Raw genomic sequence first — 19,456 nt, 5'->3', positions numbered from 1 at the left:
TGGCACACAATTCATACTGCAAACTCTGAGGCCCAGGTCTACTGCTGGCCTACAGCTCTTGTAGACCAGGTGTTTCCAGGGGCTGTTGTGGGATGGACCAGGCTGTGTTAGGGTGAGAGGAGATCAGACTGGGGAGATCCAGTGTTTTGGCCATTCCTCACTACCATAATCCTCAGCAGCGGAATCACATTAGGACAGCTATCGGCAGTGTCCTAGCTTGCACTAGGGGCTGAGCCAGCCCCTGGATAAGGGAGTTGCCTCTCCTGTCCCTTGCATTAAATTCTCTGGTGGAAGTCAGCTACTGCCCTCCATTGCACCCATGCAACTCCACTGACCTCACAAGTGAGGGCAGAATTTGGCTCATGTTTGAGAATGTGAGGTGAAAAGTTGTGTGTGGAAATATCTTAAGATGTTTATCAGTTTGCTCAACTAGTAATATTTATACATCTAAGTAAATATGAAAGACCTTCCCAGAAACTTTACAGCCACAAAGAGTACATTCAGTGGAACTTCTGCCATCTGTGTTTCGGGTGGGATGGAAAGTGGCCACTTGAGTGTGGAACTCTAACTTCCAGCATGCTGAAGAGCCAAGCCTTGTGGTGCTCTCTTCACTGTGGTGTGTATTTGTGGGGAAACCACATCAACCTGAAATAGATCCACTGAATGGGAGAGGTGCCCATGTGCACCATATACTACTGTCCCCTGGCTCAGCTGTGCAGATCGCTGCACCTTGCCTACAGGCTGAGGGCGACAGAGGCTTCTGTCCCACATTCTTCAGGCACAGGTTTACCCAAGGTTCACAGCAACATGTTACAAATATTGGCCAGATCCTCACTAGTGCTAGAACTAGGGGTGCTGTTGGGGCTCCAACACTCCTGTGCTTGAAGTAGTAAGAACCACCACATGCATGGTTTCCATCAGCAGCATCCCCACTATAAAAATTGTTCCTGCAAATCCTCAGCTGGTGTAAATTGGCCCTGGTGTTACATGGATTTACAGCAGCTGAGGATCTTCTCCAGTGGCCGGAGATGAGGAAAAATGCATCCACACTGAGAATCTGAATGAAAGCCTTCAATGGAAAGACTCTCATGGCCTGCATTAGGCTTTTGATCAGGCCCTAGCTGCCTTGTGTAGTATGATGTATTAGAAGAAGGTTTGAAAACAGATTCTGGAGGCACAAAACAGATTCAGAGTAAGAGCAACATTTCAGATTGCAAAAACCGGTATCAGCTTTGTTTATGGTATAAAACTAACTGCCACATGTGGAATGTACAAGCAAAATTGTAAGCACCAAACTTTTTAAAAGTTTATTTTTTATTAAACAAAATAAGGTACATTTCACAGAAATTATAAAAATACATATATAAAATCTGTTTACTTACAGGCTCTATCTTATGCTAATCTAAATATTGCCTCATGAAAAACCAACCAACCAACTTGGTAAACCAAAGAGTTAAAATCAACAGTTCATCATTTAAGGCTCTGTGAAAACAGAACAATGTAACAAGAGGGACACCTATTTTTCTTCTGTTCACTCCAGTAGAATAGCTTCTGTCTTTGTATTTTCATTAACTTGACAGTTCCCATTGTGTAAGGGTGATAGACTCTGTGGGATCTTCCGTGACCAAATTAGCTATGGGACTCCCAGTAACTGGAATGGGAACTGCACAGCTAAGACCTCATGCAACCCTTTGAAAAGCTGACAGTGTGTTAGCACTGGAGGGCATCATGAGCAAACTGTGTTACAGTGGTAGATTTAAAATATACTGGAGATTTTAAACTGTGCTTAGGTGGCACCCTGGGCTGCTATCCTTATAAACAGTTTGCAGAAGCTACAGTTCATAGTGGGTGGGGTATTCTGTAAAAATTGTGAGTGATTGCATAGGGCTTGATCTTGTCATCTACTGGTGGCTTAATTTGCATTGAAGTCAATGGGCCAGATCCTCAGCTGGCATTAAGCTGGTATAGCTCCAATGAAGTGAATGGAGTTGTGCTGATTTACACCAGCTGAGAATCTGGCACATAAGGAGAAGAGTGCACTCAGCACCTCAGAGAATCAGGCCCAGAGAGACCAGACATGAAGTTGTTTGACACATGCATAGATTTTGGGGAACTGGGGCAGAAGAGAAGAAAACTAAAAATGGAGTGTTTATTTATAACTACAGTAATATTAGAGAGACAGGTGTCTCTCTCCAAAAGACAACAAGCATTTGCACATGATGGTTCTGTAGCTGTACATCCAGGACCAAATTCTGCTCTGTCACATCCATGTAAATGGAAAAACAAATAGAGATAAAGGGAGTTACTCCAGATTTACACTGGAGTAACCAAGAACAGAATTTGGCCCCAAACTATAAAAATCACATTGTGTCTACTGATGTGTGACTAGCAATGGAAAGACATTATTGTCAGAATACACAGATATATTTTATTGCACAAGAATAAACCACTCTCCAGATTCTTGAGATAGAGGAGCTACTGCAGGAGTCTAAGTGTGGCTTTAGATTAAAAAAAACCGGAACACGAACTCCAGCCTGCAGAGTTCACTGCAGTGTTTGATGCTGCTTATCAGACACAGGAGAATGAGGTATGAAGTAGTCCAGAACATGAAGGTTTCAATCACCATCTTCAAGTAGTCTTTGTAAGTTGTTTTGTATCTTAAAGAAGAACAGAAGGTTCAGATAAACTTACTTCTTATTCACACAGTTAGAAGGCATTCTTCAGTGCAAGTCTGAATGCACCAGTTAATTCTGGCACTGCTATTTATACCCTTTTAAAATGGTTGCTATACTGAAGTCAACCCAACATCCATGTGTATCAGCCAGGTACAGAGCTGTCTCTTGGGTACGGCAAATCGGGGCGACTGCCCTGGGTCTCATGCTTTGTGGGGTCCCCGCACTGCGATAAAATTGTGAGGAGGCAGGCGGGGAGGTGAGGCGGGAGGGTGAGTGGGGTGAGGAAGCGGATGGGGAGGTGAGCGGCAGGCAGCTGGACAAGGAAGAGCCCCCCTACCAGAAACTTCCCCTTCCCCCAGCGCCTCCGACCTGCCAGTGGGCCCTACCAATCAGCGTCTCCCCCTCCCTCTCAGTGCCTACTGCCTGCCGGGAATCAGATGTTTCATGGTGTGAGGAGGCACTAGGGGGTGGGAGGGGAGAGGAGTGAGGGCACAGCGCGCTTGGGGGAGGGGGCAGAACTGGGCAGGGAAGAGACAGGGTGGAGGTGGGAAAAGGTGGGGTGGAGGCAGGTCCTGGACGGAGCCAGGGGGAAGCACTCTCCCTCCCCCCGGCAGATTAGAAACTCTGCACCTTTGTCCCGGGCCCGCACCCTCCTAGGGATGGCCCTGGCCAGGTACAAACTCAGTTGGAAAGCTGGAACTGAGGTGGCAGGACTTAGGAGCACTTTAGGTAAATTCCATAGCTGCCTAAGTTTGAGTTAGTGAAAGAGCAGGGCTACTCCATGAAGAACAGTAAAGTTGGTAAAAAACAAACAAACAAACAACCCCCCCCCCAAAAAAAAACAGTAATTAATTTCATTAAAGTTTTGAAGTGATTTATCAATATGTTGTAATTTTTCAGAATTTCATAATTGATCTTTTTTGATAATTGAAACATGGTGACCATCTTTATAGGTGGCCAAAATCTCAAGAAAACATCTATAGAACTTTTATCAAAAGCCTTTGGGTTATTCAAAGTGGGAAATTCAAAGTGTTTTGGCAAGCTCAAACAGGACAGGCTTCCCCCTCATCCTATGGACAGTAGGACACAATCTACAGATCATGAGGTAAAACATTCTATGCTCCAGAAATTAGCTTCATCCTTTATGTAGAAGCAAGGTGGCAGCCAGCACCAGGGAGAAAACACTGGGCTCTATTCTCTGCCCAGCTGCTTTGTGTTGTTGAAGGCAGTGCAAAGCAGCCAAAATGCTACCCAAGGGAACCATTGGATGTTGCAAAGCTGGCTTAGCCAGCCCTGTGTCTCCTGTTTCTCTCCCCACTTAGCATAAGGCATGTCAAGGTGTTCTGCCAGCGCCTCAGCTGCCGTAGCCACTGGCTACAGATGGTGTAATATGGCGCTGCCTTAAGGCTGCTCTAAAATTATGCCATGTCCAGTCCAGCCCCCAGTTGACCCAGGATCGGGGAAAGTTACCTTAAAGCCACATCATCATACCTCACTCCCCTCCCCCACACTTTCCTGAGGCTCACCAAACAAACACTTTAAGAAAAAAAAGTGGGGATGGGTTCACTGAGGGAAGGGAAGAAAAGAAAAAAATGAAGTTGGCTTCCAGGTTAATATATACAAATTTATCTAGTGCTTGCATTTTAATTTTATTCCCTTTTCAGAAGAGGTGGAGGAGTCAACGGGGATCCTGGGGCTCCTTTATGTGAGGCACACCAGTCCTTTTGGTTTTTAATTTCAAGCATTTGTCTGGTGCATACATCTGGTACGTTTGGCAATCATACTGTATGAAGCCCATCAAAAATAGTCTAGAAGTGCTAGATATTGTGGTACTAAGCCAATGGGAATTCAGTGGCCGACAAGTGTGGAAATCAATAGAGCTGGGAGAACCACAAGATTGCATTCAAAAGAGGTCACTGCAACAGGGTCAAATTCAGAACAGGCTTTTTGAGAGTAGGTTTAAGGCCAGACTTCGGCAAGTCTATGGGGAAGATGTGATGAGGAGAGGAAAGCATACATTAAGTACAGGTACCAGAACTAACTACTTTCCTCACTTAAAAAAAAAATTGTAACATCAGAGCACAATGTCAATCCAGCAGTAAAATTTTCACAAACCACAAACAGCTCATTATTTCATAATATTAACTTAGGTACTTGCTAAGGTTTAGCAACTCATTACTGAAGAGTGCCAGTGCTCCTTTAAGAGAGGTGTGTTGGTATGCAACAACCTCTGCTCAGAGGACGCGAGGACCATTGTGTTGTAAATTGGCAGCAATCCAAGTGTGAAAACAAGCATAGTTAAGGTATCTTTAGGGGTTCAATTCTTTTGGCCCCAGTTGAGCAAAGCATTTAACTTTAAGCATAGGCTCAAGTCCCACTGAAATCCATGAGACTTCAGAACATGCTCATGTGCTTTGCTGAACTGAAGCATTAGTCTTTATATGAGAAATCCCATTGTAATGATTTGGCCTGTGTACTTGGGTCAAGACTGCAGGAGCAGTCTCTGAATATATCTTACCATATAGTGAGTAATCTCCTCTCACTCACTAGTTTTAAACTAGTAAACATTGACACTGAAGTCAATGGAATGACTTCAGATTTACACTGAGGAAAGAATCAAGCCCCATTTCTTTGGTAGCAAAGTTGTTCTGAAACCTTTGACATATAGCTAGCACGGATATTAAGAAAAGTGGAAAATTAGTGGAAAATGTGAATGCATCCAATGAAGTGAGCTGTAGCTCACGAAAGCTTATGCTCAAATAAATCTGTTAGTCTGTAAAGTGCCACAAGTACTCCTTTTCTTTTTGTGGATACAGACTAACACGGCTACTACTCTGAAACCAGTGATATTAAATAATCTCAGTGACATGCAACCTGAAAAGTTTGCTCTTGAAAAACAAACTGTATTAAAGACCTTGGCAAGCTATCAACATTTTAGAAACAAACACTCATGTGATTTTAGTATGTAGGAATTCAAATAAAGGGTTATTACAGTAGAAATACAACTTACATGCTGTGTCAGTGGAAAAAAATGAAACACCTTAGTTTTAATTATCAGTTTACTGCACTTGAAATACAAATGTAACCAATTGAAAATATACCTTCCTGCCTACCCTTCTTTTGTTTGATTTTCCAGCTGGGGAAAGCAAATACATTTAGTTCTGCAATTAGTAAATGGAAGAGAGAAGAGGTCATCTGCAGGGAACAAATGGCTGGTGCATTCATGTTACCAAGCAGTAACAGGCTATTACTAAATATCCACTTTGTAGGTGAACACTGGCATTCCAGCAGCTTTTATTGTTTGGACAAAACAGGCTGAAGAAACAGATCACCTAAGAAAGGTAATATCAAAAATCTGTTGCCTTACCAGCCAAAAATGAAGGTCATTAACTGATCATAAACACAACAAATCACTGGAGGTTTCAGAGTAATTAAATGGCAATTGATCTCTCAACCTCTCATAAGGGAGCACTCACATATACTGACACAGGTGCTCGGGCTTAACTATTAATTTATGCCATTGTCCAAGAACCATCTCACCTCAAGAAGGTGGTGCACACTCTTCCAGAGATGCTGTTCTGAGATCTACAAAAGCAAATCTTTCCCAAAAACTTTTGGGAAAGACAAACATCAGTGGTTTGACAAGGACCTGCTGTCCTCATCATGTATGCTGAGTATTGGGCATTTAAGTACTTGCCTTATTTTATTCATCTCAAAAAATTACCTTTTCCAATTTTATGAGGTTAGCTGTTAGTTCACCACAGAGGGCATCAGCATTAATTTGCAGATGGGATCCCAGGCCTTGTTGCACTGGCTGGCTGTTAAACAAAAGAATGAGATGTGAAGGAGAAAAGCAAAGATGAGGACATGTAATAGAAATTTTATATAGAGAGCAATGAATGATTTGAATGGGAACATTGTTAGTGTGATACTTATTTAGCACAGTATTTCTGTAATGTAATTTGTGCCCCCAGACTACATTCTTTACTAGACTAATTCTACAGAAACCAAGATGGAAATTAAGCATTTTTATTAGTAAAACCCCTCTAAGTATGCTTGTGTCTTATGACATGGATCCAAACAAAGTGGGGAAAAAAAACTGTGGAAAGTGCACATTAGGATCACTCTATATCCTTTAAAAGTTTGGACCACATTGGAATGACTCTCCCTCCATTATCAAAGTGGTTTGAAGGGGCCATAACAGTCTCACACACTCTAAATAAGGGAAAAACCAGTGGATGAACAGCTTTCCAGGCATTCCAGTTAAGGATAAGGCATTTTTCCCTTCTTACTCCTTTAAATTAATAATCAAGAGCCTAACTCTGCCCTCTACTAGATACACACTACCCCCACTGTCAGTGGAACCTGCAGAAGTAACTGAGAGCAGAATTAGACCCTAAATGGTGCAATAGTTTCTCTAAATGGCCTGGAGTGTTTTTGTCATGGAATGTTTTATTCATGGAGGACTGCCTCAGGAAAATGGAGTTAGAAGTGTAACATAACTTGACCCAAGAGATTGGGCCCTTTCAATACTTTGCAGACAGGCCCACCCATTCTGGGTACGGCACTGCCTTGTGTTAAGTTTAGCTTTAGCTTTTTGTTGCTTTCTTTGGCTGCTTGCTTTTCAGGGCGTGCTTCGCCAGCGGGCAGACTGTGTCAACATTTCCGGGTACAACACCTGCTGCTGCAGTTTTGCATGCTGGTTTACTATTTGATTTTTAACTGTTTTTTGCATGCTAGATTAGGAAGGTTCACAGTCACATGGGGGAGAGAATATAGTCCACTCTTGAAAGTAATGCTAAATAAACTAGTCAGTTTCCCCTACTATATCCACCTGTGAACCCCACTAGCTATGGTTTTGGTGCAGCGACTAGGCGTTGCTATGTCTGGGTAGGATCTTAAGTTTCTGGGGCTTAGACCAGTGCTGGGTCAGGAGCCCTAGCTGAAGCAAGTTGTGCTCTGCCCTGCTGTGGAATAACTATTTCTTCTCTAATTGGCTCTCTTAAGGACAGCTATCTCCCTCCTGCTGGGTCCCATTCCTTCCCTGAGCTCGGGAATCATGTGCTTCCAGCAGACAGAATGTAGGAGCAGCCTGGGGAAAAATCTGTATTGTCAGACTTTCATAGAGCCCCCAGCTGCTCTGTGCTGAAGACTAGGTTGCCTCCCGACAACAGGTAGGTGCAGAATGAGGTTGGCAAAGGAAACGTTATTTGTTTTTTTGTTTATAAAAACAGCAAAGAATTGGGGCCTGGAGAGGGAACTATGATGTAACGAGGAGCAGGCCCTGTGTTTGCTTAGGTACCTCAGGAGGGTCAGTGAATTGCTTATAAATATACTATGTACCTCACTGCCTTTTACCCAGGATGATGAATGTTTATTTGGAGGGTCCGAAGGGTTAATCCAAAGTCTCCACACACTACTTACTTTTTATTGCCTTTTCCATTAACTGAGGCCATTGTTTTGGTGCATGGAAATCTATTTTAAACCACCGGAAAGTGCAGATGAGAGTTTATTGGTGTGGTATTGGGATTGTGCCTTCAATGGCTGAGATTACCAGACAGAGTCTGGATGGGGCAGCGTGAAGCTCTTGTTAAGCACAGCCAACTGGAAGCAAACACAGAATAAACTTGATCTCCTGCAAGCACCTTAAGCACTAAATGATCCCTGAATACCACAATGGCTGTACTAGAAATAAATGCTTATTAGATCTGACGTCTTCTATGTTTTTAGTGCAATATAGTCCTATTCAGAGTACATAGTAGTCAGTAAGAATAAATATTAATGAGTTAGTGGATTAGGTTATTGATATTGACATTAACATTAACTGAATTACTTGTATTTTCCTAAAAAGAAAAGGAGTACTTGTGGCACCTTAGAGACTAACAAATTTATTTGAGCATAAGCTTTCGTGAACTACAGCTCACTTCATCGGATGCTGTAGCTCACGAAAGCTTATGCTCAAATAAATTTGTTAGTCTCTAAAGTGCCACCAGTACTCCTTTTCTTTTTGCGAATACAGACTAACATAGCTGCTACTCTGAAACCTTGTATTTTCCTAGCTGCTTCTCCCCTTTCCCCATTAATATATTTTACAGTTTAAGGCTAGGTCTGCACTTAAAAGTTTTGCTTGGAGAGCTATGTCAGTTAGGAGTATGGGGGAAAAAATCAAGCCCCCTACCAACATAGCTATGCTGACAAAGCCTTAGTGTAGGCACAGTTATGATGACAAAAATGTCCTTGAGCTGGTATAGCTTATTTTATTTGAAAAACTGGTATAAGGTATACCTGCAAAAAGACCCAAAAAACAACCCTGCCCCCCCATCTATATAAACTATGTCCCCAGTGGGGGGTTGCCAATATAATTATACCAGTATAGCTATACCAGCAAACCCTTTCTAGGGTAGATCAGACCTAAATCTATGAAGCAAGAAAACAGCCACTGGGGACAAATTTTTCCCCTGACCTGAGCTCTGCATGCTGCTGCAACACTGAGGGAATGGAACTGGGCCACAAGGGTCATGGGAAAATTCCCCTAGCGAACGCACAGCAGACATAAGTGGCCTTAACAATTTCTGGTGGAGGGGGCAGGCCCATAGTGCACAGCACTATGGGGGGTTCCAGCCTGCTCTGAACTGTGTAGCAGTCTATAGGTGCCCTTCAGGAGGCTGCTGTAAATTAAAAGACTTTTTGCCTGCTCTAATTTATGCTGATGATGGCCACACTGGCACTCAGAGCAGTCCAAATTCTTGAGGGAGTAAACCTTTTCCTTTCCTTTGTGCTGCATCACAAAATGGAGTACTGGTGCAGTAGGAGGGGTGTAGCCTGAAGATGAAGGTAGCCCAAACCTTCAGGAACCCTTTTCCCCACAGTGCACACAATCAGACGAACCTGCCTGCAGGTTCTGACCTGTCTAAAGCAGGGATCTCAAACTCAAATCACCACGAGGGCCACATGAAGACTAGTACATTGGCCCGAGGGCTGCATTGCTGAACCTTTTCATACAAAGATACAAAAGCGCCCCCCTCTGCCCCTGGTCCCACCCCCACTCCATGAGGGCCTGCCCCTTCCCTGCCCCCATTCCAACCCCTTCCCCAAAGTCCCCACCCCCTCGCTGCCCCTATTCCAACCCCTTCACCAAATCTCCACCCTAGCCCTGCCTCTTCTCCACCTCCTGCTCTGAGCGCGCTGTGTCCCCGCTCCTCCCCCCTCCCTCCTGGAAAGTCTTAAGTGGGGCCAAAGAACTGTCTAGAGGACATGGTGTGCTGGGGTGTGGGGGGGTGGAAGGAGGAGGAGGTGGAGCAGGGGGTGAGAGGAGCTATGCTGAGCCACAGGAAATAACTCGTGGCCTGTGTGTTTTAGACCCCTGGTCTAAAGCTAGCCAGATAGCACCTGGAGAATACAGGTTTCCTTTGCAGAACAGCCAGTTTCAGGAACTCTGAAATATGCCTCTTTGAAGGGAGGGTACAGTCCAACTCTAGATTGTCCCATAACACCCTGTGTCACCTTTAGTCCCAATTAACTGAAATTTGCTTAAATCCAGGTTATACCTAAATTCTCTTGAAGTACTTTTACCCCAATGCTCCTGAGAAACAGAAGAAGTTATGAGATGAGACTAATGCAGGCTCAAGAACTGCATAGCACTAAATTGTTGTCAATTATCATGAGGTTTTGAAGAAGACAGGTGTCCAGCAGGGCTTAGCGTGTAAAACAGAAGATTATTATTCTCCTTTAAAAATGATGTCTTCTTACTCATTAATATGGGAGGCAACAAAGGAAGCCATGGAGACTAGCTGTTCCTCCAGAACATTGATTTTATATCTCATGTAGAAGGTAGATAGGACTAGGACACAGACACTGCAGGGGAAAAATAAAGGACAAGACAACTGCGTTAGTTGGAACATAGTACCCTCAGACAGATGTATCCAAAAAGAAGTTTGATAATACTTGTCATTTTAAAAATCAGTGAATAAAGTTATTTGTGCACTGTACAATTCCAAGCGTGGGATTTTCAAAGCTGCCTTAGAGCACTGAACTCTCAATTCATCTGGTGCCCACATGTTTCAGGTAACTTTGAAAAATCTCATCCTTAGAGTCTACAGCAGGGCTAAGTGTTATTTGGGTGGACATTTATGTAGTGTTCTTAAACTTAGCTGTCACAATCACCACAGAGGTTTCTCTAGGGCATAGGCTAGAAAATCCACACCTACCCTGGAGCACTTCTTTGAGCAATTTAGAAAGTTTACAAGAAATGGTATTCTTCTGCTGGCTTTTATGCAGCAGAACACATTTTACTGTAAAATCCTATTACTGGTACACAAACAAGGAGGAATGAAGAAACCCGCTTTTAAACATGCTTCTAGTTTTACACTGGGTGGGGGTGCAAGTCCATTGAAATCAGCCCTGTTGTAAGACTGGTGTAATAAAGGTATGAGGAGACTCTGATGGTCTTGGTAAAGAACTGTTCACTTACAGAACTGCATAGATAACAAGTATGTGGTTCAGAGACAAAAATCTGTGGGACTTCACTCTGTGGAAGAATCCAAAGGCTCCAGTCTGTCCTGTTGTGAGAAGAACAGAATTATTTTGATTAAACTGGACTGACGTAGCACAACAAAAGAGACTTTGCAAATATGTGGCAAAGGATGTAAACAGTAAGAGACAGATACCCTACCGATGTAAATTGGCCTGTACTTATGTGGAGCTACACCAATTTATACCAGCTAAAGATCTAGCTTTGGTTCTTTACCATTTCTGGGAATGTTCCTGCCTGTTCCTTCAGGCATATGTTTACTGCATAGGTCTGTATGGATAGACTTTGCTTCTGCCTTGGCAACTTTCAGATGAGTCTGGGTCTCAATGACATGGTAATCTGTCAAAAACAAGATTGGATTTTAAATTAAATGAAGCACAAAGGAAAATGTTTAAGGTCAGCTAAGACAGTTTCTCCCAATATGAAGATCTGAAGGGAAGCCCTTCTGGGATCTGGATACAGGTGGCTTAATTAGAAGATTCATCTTAAGATTTTAGTACAATCTGCATAGTAGTTCAACATTTTACAAGCTTAAAAAAAAAGCAGTGGTGAAATGCTTTGCTATAATGTATTCAAGTTTCAAGTTCCTTTGGCAAGTTTAAAGTTAGATGGCAATGCTCATGAGCATTGCCAGTTATCAGTGAAGAACATGTACAAATACTAGACACAAATATTCTATAGTAGTGATCCAAACCAGTGCAGTAGCAATATCATGAACTTTAGGGCATTGGATCACTACTACTTTTAAAAAGGGTAGCTCCAATAAACACACTTGCTTCCTAATATTCTAAAGGGTGGCTCTCTCTTTTTTATTTAATTAAAATTAAAGTTTTGTTCTTGCAATTGAGTTCTCACAAAATCTGCGTACTTGGAATTTTAAGAACTTGGATGCAGGCATGTGTTGGGCAGAGGCACAAGTGTGTCCACTATTCATTTTTTGTTGGAGGAAAGCAAAAAGGAAATGTTTTTTTTGAAAATTACTCTATCTCCTCTTCAAGAAGGTACAAACAAATATTTAGTCCTAAAAGAAGGTTTCCTATATTATGAGTGGAAGTGACATGTTGATGACATGGTTACTAATCCTAGAACCTCCCCTTTTGAAACCAAGAGCACTGAAAATAATAGCTTGCTATTTTGGTAAAAACCACTATCAGGTCAATGTGACTAAAGCACAGGTTCTGCCATTAGCCACGCACTGACCAGCCATTCTCTATGACTGCCAATTTATTTTGCTGGAAATTGGATGGTAGTTATATTTAGGAATCCAATTAAACTAATTCTATTCAGTTCAGGTTCTTATAGCATACCTGTAACTGTGGTATCTGAGTATGTCGCAATGATGCATTAAGCTAGTTTTTTTAAAACTAAAATGGGATGCTGGGCTTTTACTTGTGAAAGCAGGTTAGAGAAGTGCACTTTGAATAGAGTGGTACAAGGAAGTTCTTAGTTCCTGCAGGACAGAATTCTACACTCTTGAAGCAGCCTAGAGAATGCAAGTATTAGAAAAGCTGGCCATATAACTGGGGAGATAGCCATACTGCCATGTAAATGTGAGCTGAAACTGAAATGTGTTCAGCGGGTGGTAGCAACACAGCAGTTTAGTTGTTGCTCCCTAACACCACCAAATAGTCATTTCAGAAACCCACGTGGTAAACATGGGGGGAAATAAAACTTTGTGGCAAGTAAAAAGCCCTGCTAAATTAAACCTAACCCAGTTAATAGATTCATAGATTCTAAGGCCAGAGGGGACGATTGTGATCATCTAGTCTGACCTCCTGACTAACACAGAACAGTTTCCCAAAAATAATTTAGGCTATTCTAAACAAAAGAGGATTGATACACTGCCTCATTTGAAGTTACTGTTATTAAAATGGCTTTTCATATGATACAGATAATGATTTGGAATTGCAAGGTAGAACACAGAATGGCCCAAGAGGTGTAAAATAACTTAAGTACTAGACACTCAGGGCACATTGGCACTACTTACACTAGTGTAACATAGCAGATTTTTGCCTTATTTCTTTAGATTGCAAAGATTGACACTCCACTATTCCCATTATAATTAAAGGATGCAACAAAATCCTCTCTGCCTCCCGCCTTCCTCATGCAATGTTTTGGGATGACTGGTTACAGAAAGCAATTACATCAAGCAAACACAGAGCTAAGGAAGGATAACTTTGTATATATTGAGGCATTTGCAGATACTGTTCAAAGAACCTTGAGTGAATAAGCTCATATGGCCAAAGCCAGCCTCTTCTAATAAAATGGTGGAAAAACTGAAACATCTGCGATACTTCCCAAGGCTTCAAGGATACATAGTTTTTGTTTTGTCTATCTAGCACCATGACACAAAAGCACATATTTACTTAAACTTATATGGGATAAGGCAGGAATTCAGCTGTTCATATTAGGAATGGATCAGGAGAGAAGGAGAAAGTTACATTGCTACTTGACATATAAAACTGAAAATTAATGCAGTAGACAATACTTCATGAACTTAATCTGGTTTCCTGTACAAACGCATATACAAATCACCCCAGTCACTCGAAGTGAAAAGTAAATTAGGTTCTTGATCCTAGGAACAGAGTTTAATGCCCTTAACTCTGCAAAGACAGACCGAGCCTCAGGGCAGGAGACCAGGATGGCTGCCCTGAGTGCCAACATTGCAGGGTGGCAAGTTACCATGCTTGGGGGCACAAAAAATATTTTGTGCCCTGTGCGACAAAAAACATAGGGCTGGCCCTGTACAAAAAGACTTACAATGTAAGTGCAAGTGCTTCACTTTGCTTCCCAGTGTGAGTAGATAGACACATGCTAGCTCTGCTTGAGTGAATGTGTTAGAAATAGCTGTATAGCTGGGGGTGGCAGCTTGGACTAGGTGCCCAAATACATACCGAAGGGGTCCAGGTGAGTTTGTACTCGGGTGGCTAGCCTGAGCCACTGCCCGTGCTATCAGGGCTACATGGCTATTTTTAGCATGCTCGATTGAGTAGAGCTAATGCATGTCTTGTCTACTCGCCCTGGGAAGCATGCTCTCAGCTGGAGCGTAGACATACTCTGAGAAGCCTAGCAAATGGGAATACCAAGTAGAAATAGGGAAGTGGTCTTATCTCTATATACGGTATTGCTGAGACCATTACTATCTATCTAAGGTGGTTATATAGGTCCCATTACCATAGTAACTGAGTGCCTCATTCTTTAATGTATTTATTTTCACTCCATCCCTGTTAGAAATGCTACTACCCTATTTTGCAGATAGGGAACTGGGAAACGAACTCTAAGGTCCCACAGGAAGTCTGAGGCAGAGCAGGCAACTGAATCCAAATTCCAGTCTAGCACCTTAAACTGGATCATCCTTCCTCTTGCTAGACTACTGGATTCAGTTCGGGCGTTCAAACTTCTAAAAGGAGGTTGAAAGATTGGAATGGATTCAGAAAAGAGCTACAAGAATGATTCAAAGTGTGGAAAATATGCCTGAAGCAAGAGTAAAGCAGCTTGATCTATTAGTGTATTTAAAAGAAGGTTAAGAGGTATCTATAAGTACCTACATGCAAAGAAAGTTTTTGATAGTAGAGAGTGCTCTAATCAGCAGACAAAGGGATAACACCGCCCAATGGCTGGAAGCTGGATGTAATGTTAAAGGCCTACTTATCTTAATTTATCCATCTTCTGTCCTTTCCTCTCCTCCACCCAAACCACACTTTGGGAAAACATAGTGTAGATCTTCATAGTATGATACTTCCTCTCCATTCCTAAATGATTTGATGGGGAATGTGGATATCTAAAGCATGGTCATTAGCATTTGATTTAGCACCCACTGAAATGAATGGTGCAATTCACACCTCAGAACCATTGCTTCAGGCTGCCAGCAGACTTCGGCAGATGTCGTTGCCTTGGTTACACTTGGATTATGTTCTGAAGGTTTTCTTCACAACCCAGGACAGCTAGACACAATTTTTTTAAATCAAAGCTGAGACTCTGGAGAAATTGAGACTCCATCTGTACTCTCAAGGCTAAACTTTCATGTCACCTGACCTTTGGAGGATGTACCCCACATTTTGGAAAACACTGCTCTAAATACTTTCAGTCTTAAAATATTGAGATTATGCTGACCTTGGAAGTGTTCTGATTCAGGGGTCTGAGAGCCAGTACTACTAGACTCTTCCAACTCTTGTCTCCGACGGTGCACTATACCTTCCAGATCTGAGTAGTCTTCATTGAAATCCTGAAGGGACAAAAAAAGTCATGGAAAAGAACAGGCAAGGCCTAAAATTATGAAGATTATTTGTTTTTACTCCATTACTTTGGGTTACCTGTATCTGAAATCTGTACCAAGAGCAGCAGAAATTAAAAAGGTGTCACTCTATAGATGAAGAATTTAGTATAGCTATAGCTTGAACTTTTTGGTTATTGACGTCAGTTCCTGAACAGCAGCTTTTCTTCAGACCAACGAACTGACCCAGCATGTAGGGGAAAGTTTGCAAGTGGAAGCTTTGAGAAGCCTGTTATTCTGCCTTCAGTGGCAAGGGAAGCCACTTACTGCAACTCTAAATTAGCAAAGATGATAGTGAAAGACTGACTGCTGGAAATATAGGCATGTGGAAAGGAAGAAAAATGCAAGTCAGCACACAGCCCACATACAGACCTTAATAACGGGCACTGTTATATACACAGAGCACATATACAGACATCACATCTATTCATGCATCATTCTTGTGGAGAGAAGATTACATCTGTGCTGGTATCACCGACCATTTGCAGTTTATTCAGAGATTTCTGAGGTGACAGAACATGTGTGTGTCAAGCTCCTTCAGTTTGAGACATGAGAAGCGTTTGGACAATTTGGACTTTAATAAATGGAACTTTATCAAAAGCAAAATAAACCATCTTACCAAAGACAGGGTCATAGGGCGATTGGCCCTGAAGCTGTTTTCGGCGGAAGAAGGATTGGGACTGTTGCCAACACTTATATCCTGAAAGGCAATTTTTAAATAAATAATATAATATTTATATATATAATTATAGTTATCTAATTGCTATTCTTTAAAATAAAAAGCAGTCATAAGGAACATAACTGAGCTTCACAAATTCACTCTGTCAATACTTACCTCTAAGTGTCTACAGACAGATTTTAATAGCTTGTAGGTTGTGTCTCTGGAGAGTAAGGAGACAAATATGTACTGAAAGACAAAAGTAATAATTTACATAATTATTGTTTGAAAAAATATTTTGCACTAGTTTCGTCTTATCAATTATTAACAGGGTGCACTTGCTGGTTCAGCAATTACTTTCAAAGGCCTGCAGATAGTAAAGCATGGCCTAGAAGATATGAAGTAAAGAACACAGTTTAAGAGTTTTACAAAGAAATGTGGACAAGGCTTATCATAATTTGCCAAAGCCTGCAGTCCACACCCAGGTAAGATTCAGAAATTTTGCTTGGTAAGGACTATAAGAATAGGTGCAGTATAGTTTCCCCATCCCACTCAAATTGGGGGGTGGGGGGGCGAATCAACTTGCCTTACCCTTCCCTCCCTGGTCAAATTATATTGAAAATCAGACTCCTTCCATTGATATTGTAGGAATTCTCAGATATTTTTAAAAAGACAACAAAAAAGAAGAAACAATCCTGAATACTAACATGGGCTGCTATTATGTTGGAATTGAACTAAATTAGATTGTTACTGGTTAGACAGGAGATCACCAAGCAGAGTCGGAGGTGCTGTAGGAGGTGGGGCTGCTGATCCAGTAGATGATACTTTTCCCTCCAAGCCCTGCTGCCACTGGACAGGCCTCCCTGCAGCTTCATAAAGGGCCCCCAAAATAGGTTCATTTCCTCAGCTGTTTTAGCTCCATCCTGGATTGCCATGTAGTAATCTAGGAGGTTTGCAGGTCCATGGAGAGCTGCTGGTGCCCTGCTTCTCTATACCCCTCTCCTCTCTCAGTACCCTGAAAAGCTGCATCTCCTGTGGGTCCCAGGGGAAATATGATACTCTGGAAGATTGAAGCACCCCTTTCCCACAGGACAGGCAAAGAGAAGGTCCCCTCAGAGGGGTGCTTCAGGCTGTAGAGTTGGTCAAATCCTGCAGGGCTAAGTTTTGTGTAACACTAAAATGGCCACATGGGACTGGTCTGTGCCTCTATATTCTAAAACAGCCACCTGGCAACTGCTCCCTCAAGATTCCACCATGACAAATTCTAGGAATAAGTAGAGAAGAAAGCAAGAGAGGTCAAAGATAACCCCACACTTACCCGGTCACTGACTGTTGCTATGACCAGAGCATTTGGCACCAGAAGGGCAGTTTTGGTTTTCTTTATTAGTGTTATGGAGAGCACAGGAATACTAATCTGAAATGAAATGATCACATTGTTAGAATGCCAAAATAATATAATACTTCAGTCACCTTATTGGTTATATACAAGTAGCAGTTCGTGTGAAAACCAATCCACTAACATAGATCAAGAATGTTGAAACACTAGCTCATCTTTTCCAGGGCCTCGTTTTGATTGTTACACACAATAGGTGTGGGTTGAGGTAAGGAACTCTATTTTTTTTTATCTCACTCAAGTGTAAATGTTAATTCATCAGCTATGTTTTACTCTAACAAGAGTTTGTGAAGCATGTAAGAAACAAAAGCAATTCCCCTCCCCCTTTCTGGGGTCTAGAGTTTTCAGAAGAGGTCTGCATTTATTCTAATTTTGCAGAACATGCGGGTCAGCAAATGGTGTAAAAGAAGCAAGGTCCTGTAGCAGACTATTTAGGAAAAGAAACATTCCAGAACATAGATTGCAGGAGATACAGGTCAAAGAATCAACATATTTCAAACTCTGCCCCACTACTTATACAGTGCCTAGTTTGTGACAAGCAGCTGAGTAAACGGTTCAGATCTTTCAGCATAACTAAAAGGATTTAGCCAATCCATGCTAAATATAAACACATCTCCATGTATGCTGTTCATCCTTTTTGCAAATACACCTGCAAATTATACTTTACATAGGTCAGTACTTTCAATACTTTTCCTTCCTATAGTTCCATACAGCTTCATTAGCAAGATCATATGCTTGATCACAAAGTTTGGTTTCTAATGAGGACTTCTCTTAAGTTTCAGGGTGTTTTAGTTCAGGGGTTTGGTATGGGCCACTTCAAAATCCCATATTACTAGAGGAGCATGAAGGGCAGGCTCTATTTCCAATAAAAGACTGGCTGGTAGCAAGACAGGCAGATGTGATACTTTAGGCTATACAGAGGATGGAATGGTCACCCTGTTAGAATTCCTGTTATTTACACTTCTCTCTGGACTCTGCATCAGTCAGACTAAGGGTATGTCTACACTACAAAATTAGGTTGATTTTATAGAAATAGATTTTATACAGTCAATTGTGTACGTCCCCACTAAGCGCATTAAGTTGGCAGAGTGCGTCCTCAATACTGTGGCTAGCATCGACTTACGGAGTGGTGCACTGTGGGTAGCTATCCCACAGTTCTCGCAGTCTCCGCTGCCCATTGGAATTCTGGGTTAAGCTCCCAATGCCTGATGGGGCAAAAACATTATTGCAGGTGGTTTTGGGTACACGTTGTCAGTCGCCCCTCCCTCCGTGAAAGCAACGGCAGACAATCATTTCACGCCTTTTTTCCTGGGTTATCCATGCAGACGCCATACCATGGCAAGCATGGAGCCTGCTCAGTTCACCGCTGCTGCTGTGAGCATTGTAAACACCTTGCGCATGATCCTGGAGTATGTGCAGAACTGGGCTAAGAGATGCCAGCACGAGGATGATTGTGATGAGGACATGGACACTGACTTCCTGAAAGCATGGGCTGTGGCAATTGGGACATCATGGTGGCAGCGGGGCTGGTTGATACAGTGGAACACTGATTCTGGGCCCGGCAAACAAGCACAGTCTGGTGCGACCGCATAGTGTTGCGAGTATGGGATGATTCATAGTGGCTGCGAAACTTTTGCAGGCATAAGGCCACTTTCCTTGGACTTTGTGAGTTGCTTTCCCCTGCCCTGAAGTGCAGGAATACCAAGATGAGAGCTGTCCTGACAGTTGAGAAACGAGTGGCAATAGCCTTGTGGAAACTTGCAACGCCTGACTACTACCGGTCAGTCGGGAATCAATTTGGAGTGGGCAAGTCTACTTGTGTGGACTGCTGTGATCCAAGTAGCCAATGCAATCATTGACATTCTGTTCTCAAGGTTAGTGACTATGAGAAATGTGCAGGTCATATTGGATGGCTTTGCTGCAATGG

General features: G+C 42.3%; 1 protein-coding gene across 2 annotated transcripts in view; it reads right to left on the bottom strand.

The window, feature by feature from the left end:
- Positions 1–1,369: 1,369 nt before the first annotated feature.
- Positions 1,370–19,456, bottom strand: part of GRAMD2B (GRAM domain containing 2B) — a 52,443-nt gene continuing 34,356 nt past the window's right edge. Inside the window, exons 6-14 of one of the 2 annotated variants that reach the window (XM_084628629.1) lie at positions 17,455–17,550; positions 16,314–16,385; positions 16,098–16,178; positions 15,319–15,430; positions 11,422–11,544; positions 11,146–11,233; positions 10,425–10,529; positions 6,400–6,493; positions 1,370–2,657 (exon numbers count right to left, since the gene is read on the bottom strand). In XM_084628629.1, the coding sequence (XP_084484755.1) occupies positions 2,616–2,657; positions 6,400–6,493; positions 10,425–10,529; positions 11,146–11,233; positions 11,422–11,544; positions 15,319–15,430; positions 16,098–16,178; positions 16,314–16,385; positions 17,455–17,550 (813 nt within the window). In that variant the 3' untranslated portion in view covers positions 1,370–2,615. The remainder of the gene's footprint in view (positions 2,658–6,399; positions 6,494–10,424; positions 10,530–11,145; positions 11,234–11,421; positions 11,545–15,318; positions 15,431–16,097; positions 16,179–16,313; positions 16,386–17,454; positions 17,551–19,456) is intronic. The other variant, XM_084628628.1, reaches the window with a different exon arrangement.

Source organism: Lepidochelys olivacea (genome assembly GCF_965140295.1).
Source record: "Lepidochelys olivacea isolate rLepOli2 genome assembly, chromosome: 5".
NCBI classification, from domain to species: Eukaryota; Metazoa; Chordata; order Testudines; family Cheloniidae; genus Lepidochelys; species Lepidochelys olivacea.
The sequence above is the reverse complement of the archived record's forward strand: the minus strand, read 5'-3'. Positions and strand labels throughout refer to the sequence as shown.